This window comes from Dioscorea cayenensis, chromosome 2 (assembly GCF_009730915.1).
Source record: "Dioscorea cayenensis subsp. rotundata cultivar TDr96_F1 chromosome 2, TDr96_F1_v2_PseudoChromosome.rev07_lg8_w22 25.fasta, whole genome shotgun sequence".
NCBI lineage: Eukaryota > Viridiplantae > Streptophyta > Magnoliopsida > Dioscoreales > Dioscoreaceae > Dioscorea > Dioscorea cayenensis.
The window spans coordinates 21,820,868-21,844,218 of NC_052472.1; the positions used below are offsets into that span (position 1 = coordinate 21,820,868).

Here is a 23,351-nt window from a genome sequence, read left to right on the forward strand (position 1 = left end):
TGTAAAAAAAAAAGCTCAAATATAGTGGAATCCTAACTACTTGTCTAAATCTAAACAACCAACTTTGTTAAAGTTAACAGATAAAAAATAATAATAACCAAGGTTGGTAAAGATCCACTGTTGTCGGTGAATCCTATCTACTTATTTATCTAAATATATATAAGATTTACGAAATATATAGACAATAAGCTTGTACCAAATTAATACTCAACACACATATATCCTTGTGAGCTGAAGTTTAAACAGTCTCCTAGTTTAAACAGTCTCCTAAATTAAGAGGTGGACCAGGTGGTTGACTTCAAGCATATACCCTCATTATAAAAATAAAAATAAAAAACTTAACTTCTAATTTTTTTTTAGGAGAAAATTCTATTTGAATTATGTTACAAAATTTATAGGATGGTGTAAGAACCATATAAATTTAAATAAAATGAATAAATAGAAACAAAATATCATATTCACCTTAAATTAGCTACGTGTAGAGTATTCACTATAAAAAATTGTTCAAAATATAAAATTGCATCTTATACATCTTTTAGTGTGTCACACCTTCAAGAATACTCAAAAGATGTTATAATAACTAGACATTTTCCCCGGTTTCGCATCGAAGTTTTTAAAATTTTGTTAAGAGTTTTGAGGCAATATCATATATAAAATAATATAATTAAACAACTTCTATCATAGAAATTATTTTATACCTTGGATTTCAAAGGTCTTATGGATATTTATTGCATAAATAATTATGTGTAATTAATATTTTTCAATTATTAATATTATAAATAATATAAATAAAAACTTAAATGTTATTAAAAAAAATTAAAATTGTTCTTTGAAATGCTCTCGTAGATTATGCATCTACTTTAATAGTATGTATAGATTTTACTCAAAAACTATCACGCTCACTCCCTCTTGATTACTCTCTTATTTGTTCATAAGAACTCCTATGAACATATTTCAACTTTCAAAGACCTTTCTCTTTTACCCCTTGTTTGGTTTGGAGATTTTGGAGAGGTAGCGAGATGGGAAAGAGTGATTGTTATTTGGTTGGAGGAGTAAGAAAGAGGAGAAGGAGTTTGGATCATAACACTTACCAAACCCATTAATTACAAGCATGCTCTTCAACAGTAAAACTACTGTTGCTATAGTTGACCTATTTTACACACTAAAAAAAACAAACACGGACTCCAATTGGTTTTAGAATACCTTCCCTTACAACCCAAAGGGGCCTTATATAGGCTCCAAGAGACTTAACTCTTAAGCAACTAAACTCATGGTTAGCTAACTCATATGCCACCCCTCCAAATTAGATTCTTTTGGAGGGGTGGAAATATTTAAAAAAAACTTAAACTTTAAATGTCTATGAAAAGACCAAATTGCCCTTTTTTAATTTGAGAAATTACAATAATTTTTTAAAAACCTAATTTCATCTCTGGTATTATTTTTGTTCTCTCATTGTTTGTAATGTGTGAATTTAATATTAATAATTTTTTATATATAATAATAATATAAAATATATATATAATGTGTGATTATAGTATTAGTTTAATAATAATAATATTATTATTATAAAAATAATATTATCACTAATATTAATATTAACAAAGTTGGTACAAAATAATCCTAGGTATGTATAAAAAAATTATTATGATCAATTTATATAAAATGACAAATTAGTAAAATACACATTATACCTCTCCAGTGGTGGATTCAGGATTTCTACACTATGGGGTCCATATATGTATATCAATGGTTTTTTTTGTGCAAATAAGTAATTGTCTAATAATCATATCTATTATTCAAATTATTATGGGTCTAATTGATGCCATATATGATATATACATATATATTAATATATAAGGTAATTTTTTTTTAAAAAAAAAGTAGGGTCCATGGACCCCACTTCTCTTAATGTAGATCCGCCTATGTACCTCTCCTCACCCCTCCTCACTTCTCTTTCTCACCAAAGAAAAATTACCTCTTCTCCATTTACCTAAACATAAAATTTTTTCAAACCCTCAATTCTCCCCTTACTCCCCCACCCCCTCTCTTTTTCTTTTGAACCAAACAAAGGCTTTTATAGACTAAGATTAGAACCTTTGAACCAAACAAAGCCTTTATAGATTAAGATTAGAAATAAAAAAATAACACATGGGTGGCTCTAATTACACACAAGGGTAGTTTAAAAGTCAAAATGATTGACTACTAATAATTAACATGAGTGAATTTTTTTATTATTATTTGAACACATGGGCAACTAAATTTATACGAATATTTATTGAATTTAGAAAAACTTTAAAAAGAAACATTAAACATGAAAACCAATCCAATAAAAGATAGAATTCTTGAAACTAATACATTAACAAAATTTCATATGACTTACCATTTATCCACACTTCCCGTAAAAGATCAAAACAACCAAACTCAGATTAAATCAAAGTAATAAAATAAAAATCCCAATTCGGTAAACTTCCACTCAAAAGCTCTTCTCCTTTTCAAGTATTATATATTTTTATATATTTAAACGTGCCCTTTTTTCCAAGTTGGTGAAGTTCCAAAATGAAACAAACTCCAAACCTCCCACGCAACGCAATCTCCTTCTCTTATTTAAGCATTACGTAAAACTCACTTACATACACTTCTCTTCCACTTCTTTCTTTCTTTATACATATATATATATATGTATATACATATATATATACATATATATAAACACACACACACACACACACACACACACACACACACACATATATATATATATATATATTTACTACTAATCTACCAACCTCTCACCCATTCCTTCTTCTTCTCCTTTTTTTTTAAATGTTTTTTTGGTAACCATAAAAAAATAAATAAATAAACAAAACTAAGACAGCAAGGCAACAACACCACTCATTCTTTTCTTTTCTTCTCTTCTCTTCTCTTGTTTTCATCCACATTTGCAATGGAGAACAAGTGCTCAGTTGTTCTTCTGCTTCTTCTTTGCTTTGTCTCTGCTCATGCTTTTGGAACTCAAAATGGCTCTGAATCATGGGGCTATGTAGAAGTTAGACCAAGTAATCATTCGCATCTTCTTCATTATCATTATCTCTTTATGAACATGTTAATGGAGTGTTTGTTTTGGATGTTTTTTTGTTTCTTCAGAGGCTCATATGTTTTGGTGGCTATACCAGAGTCCAAACAGAGTGGAAAATGGTTCAACTCCATGGCCAACAGTCCTCTGGTTACAGGGTGGACCAGTGAGCAAACCATACCATCTTTCTTTCTTTCTTTCTTTCTTTCTTTCTATTCATTCATCTTTTTTTCTAATGTTTTTCCTCTTTTAAATGTGTTATTTCAAGGGTGCTTCTGGTGTTGGACTTGGTAACTTCCAAGAGATTGGTCCATTGGATGTTAATTTGAATCCTAGAAATTCCACTTGGTTAAACAAAGCTGATCTTCTCTTTGTGGTTCAATCTCTTTCCACAAAAAAAAAAACCTCTCTCTTTATATATATATATATATATATATATATTGTTTTCTCTGTTTATTTTTTGTATTAATTTTGAGTTCTTTCCTTTTATTTATTTATCAGGATAATCCAGTGGGAACTGGTTACAGTTATGTGGAGGATGATAGTCTTTTTGTGAAGAGTGATGTGGATGCAGCCAATGATTTGACTACTCTTTTGAAGAATCTCTATAACAACAATGAAACTCTTCAAAAGAGTCCACTCACAATTGTTGCAGAGTCTTATGGTGGCAAGTTTGCTGTTACTGCTGGTGTGACGATTGCCAATGCCATTAAATCAGGGGATTTGAAGCTTCAGTTTGGAGGTGCATTTCTTCTATTTAAATCAATTTGTTTGGATTCATAGCATTTCAGAAATTTAATTTGATTAGTTTTTTTAATTCAACAGGAATTGCTTTAGGAGATAGTTGGATTTCTCCAGAGGATTTTGTGGTAACATCTTATATGACTTTTGATTCTTTGTTATTTCTGCTGTTTTGGTATGTTTGATTGAATTTCATTGATTTATATAATGTAGTTCTCTTGGGGGCCTTTGCTTTTAGATGTTTCTCGTCTCGATATCAATGGCGCCAAACAATCGAACAGGTTGTGTGAATTACTTCTGTTGATCTTTGTTCGATTCGATTAAATGAATTGATAGTGAGGTTGTATTTCATTGTTTTATAGTTTAGCTGAACAAATTAAGCAACAAATAGCAAATGGGCAATATGAGACTGCTACAAACACTTGGTCTGAGCTTGAAAATGCCATTTCTTCATTGAGTAATTCTGTGGTAATTATCAGTCTCGTGATTTATAAATCATGGTTTTCGCAAAGAGTTTTGATATATGTATTAGTTATTTTCTATAGGACTTTTATAACTTCATGTTGGATTCTAAGATGGATCCTTTAGCGACGACATCAACTACGACAAGTACTACATCAGGACTATCGCAAGCATTGATTATGAAGAAGTATTCTATGTATCTTAATTCGAAGGCCGGCACAGACGGTGATATCGATAGTCTTATGAATGGTGCTATTAAAGACAAGCTGAAAATTATTCCAAAGAGTGTGAGGTGAAGTACTTAGTGCTCACAGATAGTGATGAATTAAATTAAACTTGTTGTAATTAAATAATTCGATGTCTTTATTTCAGTTGGGGAGGACAATCTAATTCCGTCTTTGAAAAATTTGGCCGGTGATTTCATGAAGCCAAGGATCGATGAGGTGATCGTTATATCAGATGTAAACATAATCCATTTGTTTTGTATACATTTATATCTTCTCTAAAAATTGAGCTTTGTGTTGAATTAAATCAGGTTGATCAACTCTTGAGTTTGGGAGTCAATGTGACAGTCTATAATGGACAGGTAACATGATTTCTTTGATCAAAAACTCAATGATTTGCATTGCATTGTTAGCTTTGAAATAAAAAAAAGAAAAAGAAATGTTTTCATTGTTAGCTTATTTATTGATTGATATGAAGATTATTTGTTCATATGTCCACACTTATTAAAAGAAAAAGGCAGAAATATGTTTGACTTAGCAGGCTCTGCAACAATTCACATGTTATTAAAAACAAAACATACCAAATGATTCTTGGACTCAACTTGTTGTTTCATAAGACATGTAGGGAATATGCAAAGTGATTTGTCTGATATCTAGTTTTCGTCGATTATTCAATAACTGATTCAAATCATTGCTTTGATAAACTAATGGCAGGTTGATTTAATTTGTGCTACAAAGGGTACTGAGGCATGGGTGCAAAAACTCAAGTTTGTAACTCAATAACACAGTAAATTAAGTTTTCGTATTATTCTTTGCTTTGATTTTGTGACGAAGAAAAATTGTTTTAGATGGGACGGGCTCAAAGATTTCAATAACCTGAAGCGAACTCCGGTTTATTGTGGAAACAATAATGATGGAGAGACGAAAGGATTCGTGAAATCATACCGAAATTTCCATTTCTATTGGATCTTAGGAGCAGGACATTTTGTAAGTCTAATTACTCATTTATTTTTAAATGTGTTTCAACTACCTCTAGGCTTTAATTAAAGCATTCACATATAAATAAATTTCATATCATATCATTCATTGGCTTTCAAGCAAACAAACACTGCCAACCACTTTGAATGTATGGCCACTAAAGAATTACATCCAGATCTATTAGATTCTAAAGCAACCCTTTGAATTAGAGAGAATAATCATTGTATCAGTTTAATTTAATTAATGAAAAATGATTAGGTTTTAGATGCATATCCAATATATTTTTGTCATTGAACCTAATGCATGTTAGAATTGATTTGAAAAATAATTATAAGCATTTAGTTTAAAGTTTTTTTTAACCACAAACACTCGACCACTGCATTGAAAGGGAGTCGAATTCTCAATCTTTCACTTGAGAGAAAAATAAATTATCACTTTGGTTCAAGTTTCAGATCAACCCGTATAAGAATCAAGTGCTTCAACCGCTCGGCTATTGCCATGGTCACTTTAGTAATTTTCTTTTTTTTAGCTCTATAAAATTTTAATAATTATGAAAATTTACAAAAATAGATTGGTAGGAGAAAGTGATACATCAACAACCAAGCATGAAATAGAGTTTGATGTCTCTCTCCATCCAAACAAATACTCTGTTAAAGTCTTTGGTATGATATGAACAGGTGCCAGTGGACCAGCCATGCATTGCACTGCAGATGGTTGCTGCAATTACACAATCACCTGCTCCCACTGCTGCTGTTACAAATGCTCTCTGAAACATTAATTAATCAGACCTCATTTTCACCTCTCTTTCTTTCCTTTTTTTTAAAAAAAAAAAATTATTTATCTTTTTTTTTCCTTTATTTTTTTCTGAAAATTAGTTGGAGTTAATGTTGGTCATGAAAAGATGGAGAGAAAGAAAAGGTTTGTGTTTTTACTTTTTAGTTCTTTTGTGGAGGTTCATGAAAGAAGAAGGTGTACAGGAGATAATAAATGATTTGCATTGTTTATGAATAAATTTTATTTTATTAATTAATTTATTTATCTGATTGTGTTTTTATGAATGTCGGTGGGATTGGATTATGGACTCTGTGGATGAACTGGACAGTGATGGTACTGCAGGCTTTTGTGGGGTTATTTGTCATAAAAACTTTAGGGTTTTTGTAGGGTAATTTTTGGTCTGTAAATGCTATTCATACTTAATTTTGTACTGATGCATTGGCATTTTCACTGTGTTTTTTTAGTACTCTTTTCTATCAAATCAAGCTTCTTTTGACCCAGCTGCTAATGCTGCTGCTTGGTCAATTTTGTGTTGTTGTAATAAATACATATAAGATATTTTTATGTAATGGAGGTAAAATAATTATTGGTTTTTTGTTTTATATGGTTCTTTATGTTTTCATATTGCAAGATATTTGGTTTGTTAATTTTAATCTTGAAAAAATTATTTATTAGGCTCATGAACATATTTATTTATTTTAATAAATTTTTCTGACAAAATATTATTTTCAGTAATCCCTCTTTTTTATAGTCAATAATAAAATCAGTTATCTAATCATTAGATTTAAAAATGATTATGAGAAAAATCGTAAATTTTTAAAGAATTTGAAAAAATTAAAGGTATTTTTTCCAATGATAAATTATTTGTATCTTTAGAGCGATTTTTTTTAAAAATTTTTAAATGTAGTTTAATATGATTTTGACTGTATGCAAGACTTAGATTGTTTAAGAATTCATGTTTATTCAATTGTGTAGAATAAAAATGGTCAAATCATAAGTCAAAAATCAGAATTTAATAAAATATTAAATTTTAAATTATTTGTATGCATATTTAATTTAAGTATTAATTTTTAAATTTAATTTTATTAATTTATTTAAATATATTGTCTTTCATCATTATCACTTTAAAAATGTATAGTTTCAGTGGGCAAAGAGAAATAAAATTAAATTTATCAATTTATTTAAATATACTATTTTTCATCATTATCACCTTAGAAAATGTATAATTTTTTTAATTTTAGTGGACAAAGAGAAATAGAATTTAATATATCAATTAATTTAAATACATTATTTTTCATCATTATCACCTTTAAAATGTATAAATTTTAAAAAATGGTATAATTTTAGTGGACAAAGAGAAATTGAATTTAATATATCAATTAATTTAAATACATTATTTTTCATCATTATCACCTTTAAAATGTATAAATTTTAAAAAATGGTATAATTTTAGTGGACAAAGAGAAATAGAATTTAATATATCAATTTATTTAAATACATTATTTTTCATCATTATCACCTTAAAAATGTATAAATTTTAAAAAATGGTATAATTTTAGTGGACAGAGAAAAATAAATTTTAATTTTATTAATTTATTTAAATACATTATTTTTCGTCATTATCACCTTAAAAATGTATAATTTTTTAAAATTATATAATTTTAGTGGACAAAGAGATGAAACACGAATGCTTGAAACAGTGACACATCTAATGGAAAGAAAGGAGGAATCTATTAGACCAATTTTTGGGATTTCCTTTTTGATAATTTAAAAATTTTCAACACCCAATCTGCAACAAACTATAAAGGATTAACAAAACCAAATATATAATTTTGACTGAATTATATATATACATAACCAGTTATCAAAGCGCATTCATTGTAAACAAGAGCAAATATTAACACATACAAACTTGAAATGTTAGTCTTAACAGTATGTGATGTGGCAAATAAACAAAACTAAATCTACCAAAATATACTTCACCACCTGTTGATAGCCATTAATTTTGCCTTCAAAGGCTATCAATAAACTAAAAAATTTACTTGACAAGCCTAATTTGCACAGGAGTAAATGCTATACATCACGTGCCGAATGCTAACCCTGAAGCTGGGGTTGCTAACCCGGGAGCTGAAAATGCTAACCCCAGCTCAGGAGTTAGCATTCGGCGCAAATTTCGTGAAATCTATTCATGATGTATAGCATTACTCTTTGAGCAGATAGCATCACAATTAGCAACCTGAACAATGCTTCCTGGAACAGTCATGAACATATGAATGAAAAGAAAAACAAGACAGACACATTTGAAGAAGATAAAATGAACAGTTTTTTTTTTTTGTTTTTCAGGGACTGAATATCAATTTGCATATCATAATCTTTGAGATGTTCTCAGAATGCAAAACAAAATCAATAACAAGAAGAGATCCCAAACCTGGGCTAAAATCGGCTGTGGTACAGATCACTTCCCCAAAAAGGGCTTCCTATTCTCTCATTGAAATTGCATCTTCTATCTGACTGTACAAAAAGTGGAATATTAGAAACCTACCTGTGGAATTAAAGACCTCAAAACGTGTCGGTAAAAAAAAATTTCAGTCTGACTGTATGTATCATCGCCTCCCGGTGATGTCAAATAAAAATAAAATGTAGTCTCCTGAAACAAATCAACTGCTGGACTCTTAAGCAAGACTGATTGTGCTCCTTTGCAGCACAATTTTCCAGCAAAGAATTTGATTATTCACAACGGAGACGGCTCTGATTCACCAAAATGCAGTGGTGTTAGAAAGAATTACTTCAGAAGCTTTTATCACACCCGAACTTACTGTTTCATTCATTCACTGTGACAGAGCCCATTTTCTATATATAGCTCATCAGATCAGGATTTGTTAGCCTTTCACCTATTTACCCTCCTAAGGCTTTCTGCCTGTATCCCATGCTTCTGCCTATCCATTAGTTTTTCTTTATTCTTTCTCTTTTTGTCCATTTTCTTCCTGTACCTGTCTTCCCTCTCCCTGTCCAAAATTCCCTGCCAATGCACTTCTCCAGTTAAAGGCCACAGGCGCCCCGCCATGTCTTTGATACCATCATCAGTTTCCTCGGCCAATTCCTCATCCATACTCTTCAACAACGAAAAGTTGAAATACTTCACCCACATCAGGCCCTTGCGTCCTTCAATTGGATGTTGTTCCTCGAGCACTCCTGAGTGTGGATGCAGGTAAACCATTTTTCTGGCACTATGATAAGCCCAGACATTGACCAGGACCTCCAGAACACGACAGTAACAATGCTTTTTCTAGTTTGAGATTAACAAGGAAAATAATTTATCTTATGAAACCATTTGAAAATGGAAACTAAATCCAGGGAAAGAATTTTCACCTCCAGTTCTGAAGACCCTAGCACACATGAAAGTGGGGATGCTTGAATTCTGAGGCAATCCATCAAGTGAGTCAACAAACATCCTGCAATCAACACAGAACATGCCAAGAATAGGAAATTTTCAATTATGAAATATGCAATCCATCAAATTGACAAACACCTTGCGGTTACAAGAAATAGGCACCCACATTAGACATATTTCATTGCATAATTATAGTGACTGATATATACCTTGAGAACATTATAAACTCCAGAAATGAGGATGTTGGCATAACCCAACTGTGAAGTGTAGACCACTGGTCACCATCAACAGGCATTGGAGGCAGGCCTGCACTACCATCGGGTAACCCATACATTTGTCTGAATGCTTCCTCAAAAGTGGGTCTACAATGAATTGGAAATTCATCTAAACATTTGTGAGCCACAACAAGGACATAATTGCTTCTTGGAAAATTAATTAAGGAAATAGTAAGTTTCAATTATTCTCGCAAAGAAGGATACTTAGGGCGGCACATAATGCACTACTAGCATGCAAAGTGATTCAACTCATCAAACAGAGAAATCTGAGTTCAAAAATAGATATGCATAAATGTACTTGAAGGTTGAATGGTACTGCTCAATTTGTAAACTATAATATGGCACAGCTCAAGCAAAATATCCTGGGACAGAGATCATCTGCCAATGAAACCATTCAACTTGTTGCAATCATATGCTCAATTTAAATGGGTAGCAATCTAAATTCCTATATGAGATTTTCATGGACAAATAATGTCTAGAAGCTAGTTATCATCAAGACATCTAGATGATAGACCAGAAATACAAAATAACGTCAGATGCCTGCACCTGGTTTTGCTAAGTTCACAATTCGATAAAATAAACGGAATTCATATATATGCGATTGCTAAGAGTTGTGCCTTTAGTGGCTTCCACATCTAATTTGCCCCCGTCAGTTTGCAATTAATCAATAATAAACAATTGACTTTACCAACAAACATTTATCAAGGTGGTATTACTGCTTCCCAATTGACACGAAAGCACATCTCAATCATTCATTCAGCTAGCATATATTACATTTGATAAAACTTACATTGGTTTGACATCTTAACCCTAATCCTATCTTACAGCACCATTTTTGCACAGATTCATGTATTCATTAAGCAATTCTTGTTTAGCAACCAAATGAGTAAATGTAAAATGTATGAAAATTTTCAAATAGATTATAGCAGGAAGAAGTGTATATGTTTGTCTCATGTTCTTGACAATCCAAGAAATCAGATTCCTGGTGATATGATAAAATGTGATCTTTCCAACCACGAGCTACATAAGCTCTAAAAGTTTTGCAGCATAACACCAAATTGCCATATAATAACATTGGCAAGTAATTAATGTGATGGCTCACTGACTGAAACATAAAAAACTATCAAACTCAAATATTTGCAATATTTGCAAAATTGCCTGAAAGTTCAAGCTAATAAATAATGAGATAATATACCATTTAGATGAAAAGAAACAATCTCACCTGCAATGCCCACCATTAAAGATGTCACACATAGACCAAAAGTCAAGATCCATATCTCTTCCTCTGTTTCCAATATCCATACCCATTAGTGCCCAAAAGTAGACAACATCTCCACTATCCTCTGCTTGTATAGCATCCTCCAATGCTTTTTCAGATTTAGTCAACAAGGAAGTCTGCTTGAAAAATTGATATGATACTAATTAACAGAATATATCATAGGTGAATATACTTGTAAAAAAATCTAAAGACAGAAAAGGATTGTTTTGCATGCAAATGGCTTAAGTCTCAAATTAATGAAAGGGAATTCCTAGTTGTGTCAATTGTGGTATTTAAACAAGATTTACAGTAGTGTAGGCATAAATAAGGAATGATACCAGGAATTGACAGCAATGTATAATGGACTAGCAGTAGGACTGCATGAGTCAATTGTGTACTATCCAGCCTTGAATTTAGGTAATATGAACAACCAACTTCCCACGCTTCAAGATACTAATTAAACTCAAAGATCAAAATCATTGTACATATTCGTTTGCAGTTATCAGTTTTTCCTCAATCTTCAAATTCAGCTAAAAACCTTTTGAATCAAAACAATGACAACATAGCATTAATCCATTGTTCACAGCTATCATAAGCCACAAACTGTAATGTAGTTTATGATCTATTATTTTCTACCTTCCTGGCTGACAAAAAATTATTCTGGTCATCTATCACACAAGTTGATCTATGGAAAAAAAAAAAAAAGAAAAAAACAACTTCAGTATTTGAAAGACAAAATCATCTGCCACATCTTATTCTTTCCCTTCAATATGTTAATGATGTTGAATGTGTTACCATCAATTATCAGAGTCAGAGGAATCAGGCCAACATCATTAGCAAAAATAAACCATCTTCAAGGAAACTGGTAATCAAACTAAGATTGGAAAAATCACCAACCAGGCTTGTTGATAGTTGTATTTAATCCTCATTCCTCAAAACTAGGTAAAAAAAACACCCGAGTGTGCGCACGCACACCATAGCATTTGTAAATGTGCCATCAGCTTCCATCATAATGCATCAGGTAACAACAAGAAAAAATATAAATTAGTTTATGACTGTTATCATATTAAAATATTAAATAGAAGAAGACAGCTTCAAAAATGAAAATGGCTAAATGACGTAGCCTTATTTTCCTCCTTGTTCATCAAAAAAGTCCCAAAGCCAACATTTCTCATCTAGTTTATGATTGTTATCATATTAAAATATTAAATAGAAGAAGACAGCTTCAAAAATGAAAAATGGCTAAATGACGTAGCCTTATTTTCCTCCTTGTTCATCAAAAAAGTCCCAAAGCCAACATTTCTCATCTAAAAGCTCATACAGCATGATGTGGTACAATGTAACTTTATAGAATCTTAAACCAATATTCTTTGTATCAATATTGATCATAGGTTGGAAAGAAAGAGCTCTTTAATCAGAAAAGAATTTAAGTATTTGTAAGACCTAGACAGAAATTGCCCTCTTGACCATGTCACATTACCATACTTAATAAGGCCTTTATTCTTTCAGAGTGTCAAACTGACTTATTTTCCGCCATATTTGCGATTCTATTACTTTCAATTTTAAATTTTGAACTAATGCGGGCAGCATGCATAAACAATAACTCCCATACTTCTCAAAATAGGTCAGCTATTGAGCTTCTTAATTTTTCCAAACTTCCATAGGCAAGAAAACCCCAGGATGCAACACTTGATTAATATCATAGCATTAATTTCTTTTGGAAGAAAACTATTAATGACAAATAACTAAACCCACTAAATAATTCCCAAAATAACTTAAAACTAAGTGCATCCATGTTCAGAAACATCAGAATGCTAACCCAATAATTTCATCAAGGAGATATCATTCCAAAATAAAAAGAACCTCATCTGTGGATCATTCTTTGGTTATTATTGTTTGAACTTGCTGATAGAGTAGTAGATCAGACTACTCATCCACTGGCAGAAAACAAACCAGACAAATATGAAGCAGGAATGAAAGCTCAGCTGTATCAAATGTTTCATGAGGTCTCCTTAGTATAAATTGTAGAACTTATGGGTAACTTCAAAGGTTTACCGTCTGTCAGATGAAAATCTTCAAGAAGGCCACACTTTGCTCATGTTTCAAATAGTTTTTTTAAAAGTAATTACAAGTTAAAGTTCTTAAACCTTGTCATTTTTGGCTTATAAAATGCTTCGACTTTCAATGCATTTCACCATCGAAAGTGCTCATTATCATTTTATTTTTATTTGATTTTATTATTATTATTATTATTATTATTATTATTATTATTATTATTATTATTGTTATTATTTATTTTTAATCACAAGACACCTCTGAACATATATCTCCTCTTGATTACAAGAATCAATCAAACAATCTTAATAGAGTTAGTATCAGAACCATAACAAAGTAAATTGGTCCATCTTGTTTATAGTCTGTAGCTTGTAGATAACCAACTTAAATACCATGGGGAAGAACTAGGATCCCTTACATTAAACTTAGTTATAAAATGCATGACACAGCAAGAAGTTGTGGCATAACTTATTTTTAAACTACTCATGGTTCGCACACTAAAACATGGCAAGAAATTCAGAAATCAAGGAAGCAATTCATCACTATCAGCTGTATTAAGGGCAATAATATGTATGATATGCCCAAAAATATGAAATCAACTTGGAGCAAGTAGAAGCCGATTCTTAAATTAAAAAGAAAAAAAAAAAAAGACACTTATTCATCTATGCCTAATGATTGCTGTAAGTGCAGTTTACTAGTTCTATAACACAAAATGTTGTGCACAACACGAGAAAATATAGTTTAACTGCAATAATAAGTACAGCAAACTTAACCCAGCACAACATACCTTCTTTCCATTTGTGCGCCAAGACTGGAAACCAATCCAAGGTGTTTTGTGAATGCTATCAATCTTATTTGCAATTGAAAACATAGCACCAAGCTCACAGAAAAGATTCCGATAAAATGCATCCTTCAAGATAGGGAGACGACTAGTTGCATCAACATCGTCGGTTCTTGGTCTTTGGCTTCCTTTAAACTGAAGCAGTCAGAACAAATAGCAAACATCAAATGATTAAAAGAAAATTTCAGGCAGTATAACAATGAGGGCCTCAAGCCACCCCATCCTCCGAACAAAACTATATTTTCTTTAGATGTAATCTTGCCCAATTAAGTTAACTTATTATTTAAATAACAATTGTCAAATTCAATAATTCTTCATTCATTATTTTAATGAATAATTTATAATCCCTTCAAAAATAAAAAATGAAAGGAAAAACATTAAAATGTCATTGATCATCAGGCTTGTAACCCTTGACACTTGTTTTTTAAAGCAAGCCTTATGCAAATATTGCAACCAAAGAAGTTTCGTGCACCGTTAAAACAAATTTTGCCCACCATAAATACTGTCATAGAAATCAGATGATTTTCTTTTCTGTGTAATTATTCTCTTTTCGCTAGTAATATCAATATTCTTTAGTCTGTGCCACAGGTTTAAAGATGATAATACATTGTTTAAATGCTTTGATTAATACGCTTTGCTCAGTCAGGTATGGTCTCACTAAAAATTCCTTACAATATATCTAAATCCCTTCCCACTTAGACATTTTTATTACAATAATGAAATCGTATGGCAGCCAGAATGAAACACGCTGGCATGCCATAAAAGAAGGCTATTAAAACAACACACTGGAAAAACAATAAAGCTATCCATAAAAATAAATAAATAAATAATAAGAGTAGGAAATATGTGCCTTAGAAGGAACAAATGTGCATCACAAGATCCTGGTAAATCTTGCAAGGTCCTTGAATTCCATTTTATAGAAGGATAGATTTCTGTTTCTCAGGTAATCAGAAGGTGGGGCAAAAGTGTGGAAATGGACATAAGGAAAATAGAAATATTTTTGTGAAATCTCTTATTTAATTATTAAAATTTCCCACTTATGTAATCCTGCTTCAAATGACCAGTCCAATTCATTGTGTTTGGGTGAAGCAAGAGGGCTTTGGAAGTGGTTCAGTGCTATTTCCACCTAAACTCAGAGAAAGTTGGGAAGGTCCAGTCACTTAAACACTTGCTTTTCTCACTTTCCCCTAAATAGGGAAGCCTTGAAGAAAGGAATAACGCAGGACAAAAAGACAAGTAATAGATTGGAAAATGATCTCGAAAGAACAGTTAGAGAAGATAATGGTGACCATAGCTAACAGTCTCGAATAACAAAATCAAGATTTGAAAAGGAATTAAGACAAAAGCAAAATTCTATTCTTTATTGTAAAAGAGAATGGCCACTGAGTAGAAGGCCTACACAAATCACAACTGGCAAGAGAAAAACCTTAGGAAATCAAATTTACTCTAGCATGTGCAAGTATTCACTCTGTGCTATATAAAGAAAGGAGATTATGAGGATAATGAAAATATCCACATCCATTTAAAATTTTCCCCAACAAGAATTATATGTATTTACATGGAAGAACAAGGGAAACTAATAATAACAAACATTGCTCTAAGCCATCTTTCCATGTAATTTTCAAAACACAATACATGATAATTTATCCCTTTCAGTTTCTTTTTCCCCCTTTTTTTCCGATTCTTCAAAATGGGAATCCTTGTCCACTTTAATCCTTAAGGTGCAAAATGTCAGTTTTGACTCATGAAGTAGGGAAATTTTTATTTGTTCCAACAACTCCATCTCCCCACCTGTTTCAACTACACCATCTAATGGCATGAACCACGAGACTCACCACCACTTGAGAAACATGGTTGTGCATGTGGCATAAATAATGTATCACATGTCCAAGCACATCTGTTTCCACATCGTTCAACCCCACCAGCTCATCATTCTTCAGGCAACGTGAGTCCACGTGGCCCAAGCCAATTAGATGGAGGGGCTAAAACAAATAAAAAAATGCAATTTCAAGGTCAAATGAACAATGCCCCTCTTTAGGGGGCATTAGCAGTTTTGGTCTGAAGCTAATTCAAAAGAAAATTGTACAATCAGAACACTATACATCCGTCTCTGAGGCCAATAATATTTATGAAAGAAAAGGATTAGATAAAGCAATAGACACTGGGATCAGAAATGAGAAAAATAAACATCGTGAGACTATATTAAATCAGAACATAAAGAAAAACAAACAACAAAATAAAAATTAGATGCCAGGAGTAAAAGAATCAACAAAATCCATGAGGACACTCAGTAATGAATAAAGATGTCGAGAATTAATAAAGTCTAAAAACCAGAAAACTCAAAAGAAACAGACAAGCCAAGTAGATTTCCCATCAGTGAGATTCAAGAAAATGATGAAAAATAAGTAAAAGAAAAGCAGAATAATGGCATAAAAAGATTTGTAGCAACTCACAAGGCTTATCCCACGGTATAGAGAACCACGGTGCAAAAAAGACCAGGCCCCTTCTCCATCATATATCTCATACACGCATAATGTTTGTCCGGTCCTTTCTAATTCCCCTTCATCTCGTTCATGTGCTTCAGGCTTCTGCTTTTCTGCTTTCCTGGCTTGACGGTACACTTCCTCCCATGATCCTAAGATTTTTTCATTCCTTTCCCCAAGCTATAGATCCAAAAAGATAAAATAAAAATAAAAAATTTTAAAAAAGGAAACAGAAGTCTAAAAGTTTCTATGACAGATAGCTTTAAAGAGGATGGTTGAATCATAAAAAATTAGAGATGCATAGTTACCTCCTCGAGTTCTCTCCTCTCAAAATCTTGGGATATTTCCATTTCATGAATATCATCCCAGTCTATCTGTGTAAGGCCATCAGAAGTCTCAGTAACATCCTGAGAGTTGTTCTCTTTGTGAGATCTGCCAGACAATTGCTCCTCAAGTGAATACACAATGCTTAATCTTCCCATTGGATCAACAGAATTCTCAGCATGGACGAGGCTAGTAGTTTTCTCAATGCTTTCAAACAAGGTCCATAACCAAGTTCTCTGTTGAATCTGTTTAAGGGGCCTAGGAAGTAAAGCATCAGATGGGAACTGAAGTACATTTTCAAGAAGATTTGCATAACCAAGAATACAGTCTGCTGCTAACAAGTCTTTGGAGAATGATTTTTCATAAGAAGAAACAATTTGAGCAAGATTAGACAGCTTATTATCTTTTATTGCAAGCGACAAAGCTTCAGCTAGTGTATTGAGATCACTAGGATGATAAAAAAAGCCATGCTTTTTATCAATAACCTGAAATCCAATCCTCATGTCAGAAATAGATATAAACAACTATATAAAACAGATGGGAAGAAAACAGGTTTAAGCCCTCACGTATTTCTCTATTTGAGCTGAATTGGGTGCAACGAAAGGAACTCCAAAGGCCATGACCCGCACTAACAATGGTGGAAAAGTCTGCTCCTCTTGGAAGGAGCTATAAAGAACAAGATCAGATATCAACAACACACCATTCACATCACCATCCATACCATAATGCCTGACAGAATCATCAGAAAATCCCATTCGAGAAGCAACCTCCTGCTCCAACAGACATAACAAAGCTAATTTTAGTTCTGTCATACTTGCTTACATTATAAATACACTATAACACAAATTCAAATTAATTGACTTCAATCCTATTTGAAGAATGTCAGAAAAAGATAATATTGTGAGAGAATATGAGGTTTTAAAGATTCTAGGTAAAATCATCCCAAGGTTGCCCAAATAAAGATTATATTAACAGAATTTTCAGCATGGGCAGAGTAAATTTATGTAAACTGACTACCAATCTAATTGATCCATTATCTCCAATCATGGAGCATAACATAATTCCAAAAAGAGAAAGAATAATTTGAATCTGTGCAAATATGACATGTGTGCCATGCTAAAAAATCAAAACCTTCACATTGCAAACTCAAATGAAGATTTAAGACTTGCAAATTTCAGCAGGTTGTCTTTGCTCAGAATTACTCTTTCCCCTTAAAGTAAAAATACTGAAATATATATACATTGCTGCAGCATTTCCAGTCTCAATTTAAGCATTATTAAGTTCCTTTAATATAAGGCGATAAAAGACTGCAAAAGCAACAGAGCAGCATGACAGAATCAAGGATAAAATTAAATATGGCTCATCTAATTATGGTCCATAGGAACATTACAGAAATGGTTCTTCACAAGTCTTATGAATGTCCGGAATTCTTTTTCCAAGATATTAGGAAACTCAACAAAAGCTAAAATGCATACAATGAAACCAACTGTTGGAAAAAAAAACTTGCAGGCACAATAAAGAGAATGACAAAAAACTTAAAATATAGCCAGTAAAATAAATATAAACATTGGATTGAAAAGAACCAAAACTAGAAGAGTTAATAAGTTCTCTGCTCTTGTTTTTTAAGTATTTATGTGTGCCAGCATATATAGATCAACAAATACCTATTATGTATAGACAAGATTAACCAACCTTCTAAGAACAAATAAATGAAAATTCAGTTCCTTTTACAGAAGAAGCATACTCATGTATTTATAAGTACCCGAATAGCTGAATTGTAGTCATCTGTTGAGCTTCCACACAGTATAGCAAACTTTAATATTGCTCCTAATTTTTTAGCTCTAGCAAATTTCAACATCTGAGGTGCCAAGGCCATCATGGCTGCATAATCGCATGGCAACTCATCATAGAAAAAGTAGCTCCCAACAACTAGAATTATGAGATCATCATCATTGTACCCATTGTCTAGCCGTAATTGCTGGCGAGAATGGGATTCCACATAACGGTTTGCTGCCCAGAAATCCACTGGAGATCCCGGAATCACATAAAAATTTCCAGTATCAAGTGAAGTATACAGCATCTGTTGAAGCATTAGTCAGCCAATCAGTTATAAAATCTGAAAATATCTTTCTTGAAGACTCAAAAGTCCTCCAATAACAACAAAATAAACAGGACAGTCCTCTACCGGAAGTGAAAAATCTGGAAACACCACAACATCAGCCCTCTTGAAAGTGCTCCGCCAATCAGAAATAAGATCTTGCCAATCACTTGATGCATAAAGCTGAAGGCGCTTCCCAAGGGTGTCTTCATGTATGAACCAGAGTAAAGGTATTGAACAGAAGGGTTCTTGCATAAGGCTGGATAAATTGAGCATTGTACATTAGACCAAAGTATTCAAAATCAGATGCTCCTAAAAAGACAAACTACTCAAATAAGAACAAATACTGAAAGAGAAGAAAAGAAATAAGGGGAAACATTCAGATCAACCAAGAAGGGAAATACTTCTGCTAATTGAAAGGACTTGCCATTAAGGAAAAGCCCAGCCTATGCCTCCCGACCCCCAACCTACCCTTACCTTTTAGAGAAGAACATCCATAATAAAACAAGGTGGAAAATGGAGTCAGATTAGACACTTCAAGTGCACAGTGACCTTAGAATGAAGATTAAAAAGGAAAAAAAAAAAACAAAAACAAAAATCTTGCTTATTACCAAGGAAATAAAAAAGAACCCAAGCAGTTCATTGATGTTTTAGGGCTTAATGTGTTAGGCGTAAAATATGGATATAGTCAAACACCAGCATGAAATTTGACAAATTAGTTGTTCTTAAGCATGGCTAATGGTAATAAGTTCACCATGAAATTTTAAACTTTCCGAGTATCCAGCCAAGTATGTGACTCCTGTTAGATCAGAAAGTTGAAGCACAATAATCTCAAGCTAAGTAAGTTTGTACCTCGAAATAACCTTTTTGGCTTCAAGAGAACTTAGAATGACACCTTCATAACTGTTCCAAATGAAAACTTGGTTATAGCATTTACTAAAGACATTCAACATGGTTAAAACATGCATGATGAAAACTAGAAAGAGATATGTGTTATGACAGATGTAACCACAGCCAAGATAGAAAATCCAAACCTACTTTGACCAGTCAACAGAAGTAGAATCCTCATCACGCAAAATGGAAACTTTACAGCATACATCTTCCCAAAAAGGACGAATCTCCCCGTCCCTTAGGGCAAAAACCTTTTCAAGAATAAAACTAGAATTAGCAAAGACCTGATCAACAATTGTTGACCTAAAATTGAATTACTAAAGCCATACAAAAAAAGACTAGACATTTTATCAATGGATGGGCACTTATATTCATTTTTCTTTTAAAAAAAACATCATTATTTATATAATGCCTCCATGAGCAAGAAACTGAAAATTATGCATATCTGCATAAAACAACATTCAGGATGCAGAAAAGACTATTTTCACCAGATTGTGGGGGCTTGCATGAGAATTCATGGCAACAAATTTTCCCTTCTATGGAAGAGTGTGGGCGAAGCAGAGTTTGATCGCCAGAACAGATGCTTACTGCACTGCTGGTCCATGGGCTCAGGGATGGCAGATGCTGAGAGATTAAGAGGGTTGATAATATTGAAATGTTGTACTTGCATACAAGAGGAAGATTACACTAGAAAGTACTGATCCACCAAATTAATTTAAGTTAGCGGCCTAATCATCGTATTTATTTCATTAGTAAGTTTGTAGAGATCACCTTTTTGCTAATCATTCAATGGCTTAACAAGAAAATTGGGGATTATTTCCATTAGATGAAATCTCTAACATTGAATTTCATGTTTTCATCATAAGGACAAGGAAGATTAAAAAATAAAGGAAGCATAAAAATTTTTCAAAGTTTATGCAACACCTATATGAAAACTCAAAAATTATGGTATATCATAGGTAAGTACAAATGATATTAAACACGTTACACAAACATTGAAGCAACTCACAGAAAACTTGTAGTCCAACTCTTGAAGACCTTTCACAATACTTAAGAGCATCAGCGATTGTGCATTACTGTTCATATTCCCCAAAACCTGCAAAAAAAGAAGTCATCAACAATGATAGATGGATAATGGCAAAATTGAAATATTTACACAACAAGTTCACCACTTAGAACCTATAAAATAGCAATTTTCTACTTCATTTATTTTCAATGTAAATTTCTTTGTCTTATCATATTATTAGGTTATAAGAGAAGGGACACAAAAAAGAAAATGATCATAATTCAAGTGAATCTAAAACTTGTTTTCTTTGGAGAAGCAGAAAAGGGCACAAGCACATCAAGTTCAATATTACGTACAATTCAAATAATTTCCTGTTTTCCTTCAACCATATTATTTTGTTCTTCTTTTTTTCTATTTTGCAGAAATAAGTTATTATCCAAATGAAAATGGGATGACACATTTGATGATGCTATTCATGTCAGTCTTGGGTCTAATTAGGAGTTAAGATGCACTGAGAATACTCATTCATATTCAGGACTCAATCCTATATAATGAAACTAACAACTTTCAGCAAGTTGATTTTAAATGTTAGGCATCAACGAGCATTTGTCTTATATGACATGCATGGCCATGAAATAATCTCGACATATACATACGCAAACGACCTTTATTGCTGGTTATAAAAGGTTGGCCATAGCTTCTAGTTATCACAGGAAACATTTCCAGCTAAAACCGAATTTACACACTTCACGAAGTAGCAAAGGTTCAAGAGAATATGCAACAAATTTTAAAAAAATTGCAAATAATTCAAATTTGCTGTGACACGCATAAGGCCAGGACGCCAGATTTAATAACACGAATCACTATATTCTCCAAACTACGATTGCTAACAATTTAGAAAAACTAAATTAAAAAAAAAAGGATCAAAAACCTAAAAAATGAGGCACCAATAGAGATCCAAGAAACCCTACCACGGGTCCTATCTATCCAATCTAACTCAAAAGAATTCACACGAAATCTTATGAAGCGAAGCCTTGAGAAGAATAGACTACGCTCCAAATCCAAGATCCTAAATTCTCATTAAAAGAACAATGGTCATCTACCTCATGACATTCAAAACCACATTACAAGAAAGAAACTCAAATCCAAGAACCAAAACGCTAAAGATCAAGAAAAGATCAAAGAAGAGCTCACAAGGGCCAATCTCGGTGGCCTAACGCCAAGCCGAGGAGAAGTTCGCAGCCGATCAAGCCCACCATTACTGAATCTCCGAACCAGATCTGCAGGCAAGAACCGCAGCACACTCCCAACATGCCGCTTCTTCGGTGCTTGCCCATTACTGGCGAGACCACTCACCGTGTCGGTGCCGGGGCCAGGGGAGTGGAAGAGGCCGATTTGCCAGGAGTTGAAGATAATCGTAGTCACAAAGACGAAGATGAAGATGAAAAATAAGAACCAGAGAGTGGAAGTGGTGAAGCAGCTGCCCGACCGATTGCGTTGAGGCGGCATTCGATCGATGGTCGCCGGGAGGCGGTGCTGCTCGTCTTCGATCTGTTTGTGGCCCTCGGGGTGGGAGGAACGCCGCACGGGCTCGCTCCGCGAGATTGCCGCCATGGATCCCCTCTTCTTGGAGAGAGAGAGAGAGAGCTCGGGTTCGAGAGCTCGTGAAGAAGAGAAGAGAAGAGAGAGAAATGGTGACGTGGAACTCTAGAGAGAGAAAGAGAGAGGGGGTAGGGCACGTTTTTAGAGGGACTGATTAGTAATTGAGGGATTAATAAGTAATTAGATGTTAGAGAATGAAGGATGCGTTATCGACCGTTCGTTTCTGCCTTGAGATAGGTGATTTATTACATATCTCGAGATAGAATGACAGTTTAGATGCGTGTTAAAGATCTGATCTTTTCTTTGGGATGTGTTGTTGAGTATTTAAATTATGGAGGAAATTGGGGAGAGTAAATTTTTGGGAGGGTCATTGTGTTTTACCCAATTTTTAGTTTTGTCAGTGTATTTCAATTTGTACCAAAGTAGTTATCATAAATCGATTTTATTTTATCAAGAGGTCATTTTTGGATTTTCAATCAATTTAATCTAATGTGGGTAGTCGGAGATGCCACATCACATTAAAATAAATATTTTTTAATGCCTAGTTAGATTGGACATGTCAGCCCTAATCCACGTCATGAAAGAGAAGAAGCTGACTGTGATGCTGAGTAGATTTTCTTAACATGACGTGGACTGGTGTTGACGTGTCCATTTCAGCTGGGCATTAAGAACTGTTTATGTTAATATGATGTGCCATCTCCGGCTGCCACATCAGAAAAAATTAACCAAAAAATCCAAGAGTTACCTCAAGGTAAAATGAAATAGATTTATGATGACCACTTTGATACAAATTGAAACATATGACCAAAGTGAAAACTGACCAAAACACAGTGACATCCTCAAATATTTACCCGATTGGGGACTGGGGAATGTTA

General features: G+C 33.0%; 2 protein-coding genes across 2 annotated transcripts; one reads left to right on the forward strand and one right to left on the reverse strand.

The window, feature by feature from the left end:
- Positions 1–2,834: 2,834 nt before the first annotated feature.
- On the forward strand, positions 2,835–6,508 carry LOC120280660 (serine carboxypeptidase-like 51). The gene is given in 14 exon segments (XM_039287578.1): positions 2,835–3,056; positions 3,145–3,239; positions 3,342–3,449; positions 3,575–3,815; positions 3,899–3,942; positions 4,028–4,095; positions 4,177–4,282; positions 4,360–4,568; positions 4,649–4,682; positions 4,684–4,719; positions 4,812–4,862; positions 5,215–5,267; positions 5,349–5,487; positions 6,156–6,508. Coding segments are annotated over 14 exon segments (1,389 nt in total). The 5' UTR covers positions 2,835–2,944; the 3' UTR covers positions 6,249–6,508.
- Positions 6,509–8,551: 2,043 nt separating this feature from the next.
- LOC120276160 lies at positions 8,552–22,554 on the reverse strand. Its single transcript, XM_039282891.1, is given in 16 exon segments — positions 8,552–9,177; positions 9,179–9,538; positions 9,622–9,660; positions 9,662–9,704; positions 9,853–10,005; positions 11,141–11,313; positions 14,019–14,207; positions 16,526–16,735; positions 16,864–17,364; positions 17,446–17,649; positions 18,642–18,959; positions 19,065–19,236; positions 19,830–19,880; positions 20,016–20,119; positions 20,878–20,964; positions 22,069–22,554. Coding segments are annotated over 16 exon segments (3,054 nt in total). The 5' UTR covers positions 22,489–22,554; the 3' UTR covers positions 8,552–9,147.
- Between the last annotated feature and the right edge of the window lie 797 nt (positions 22,555–23,351).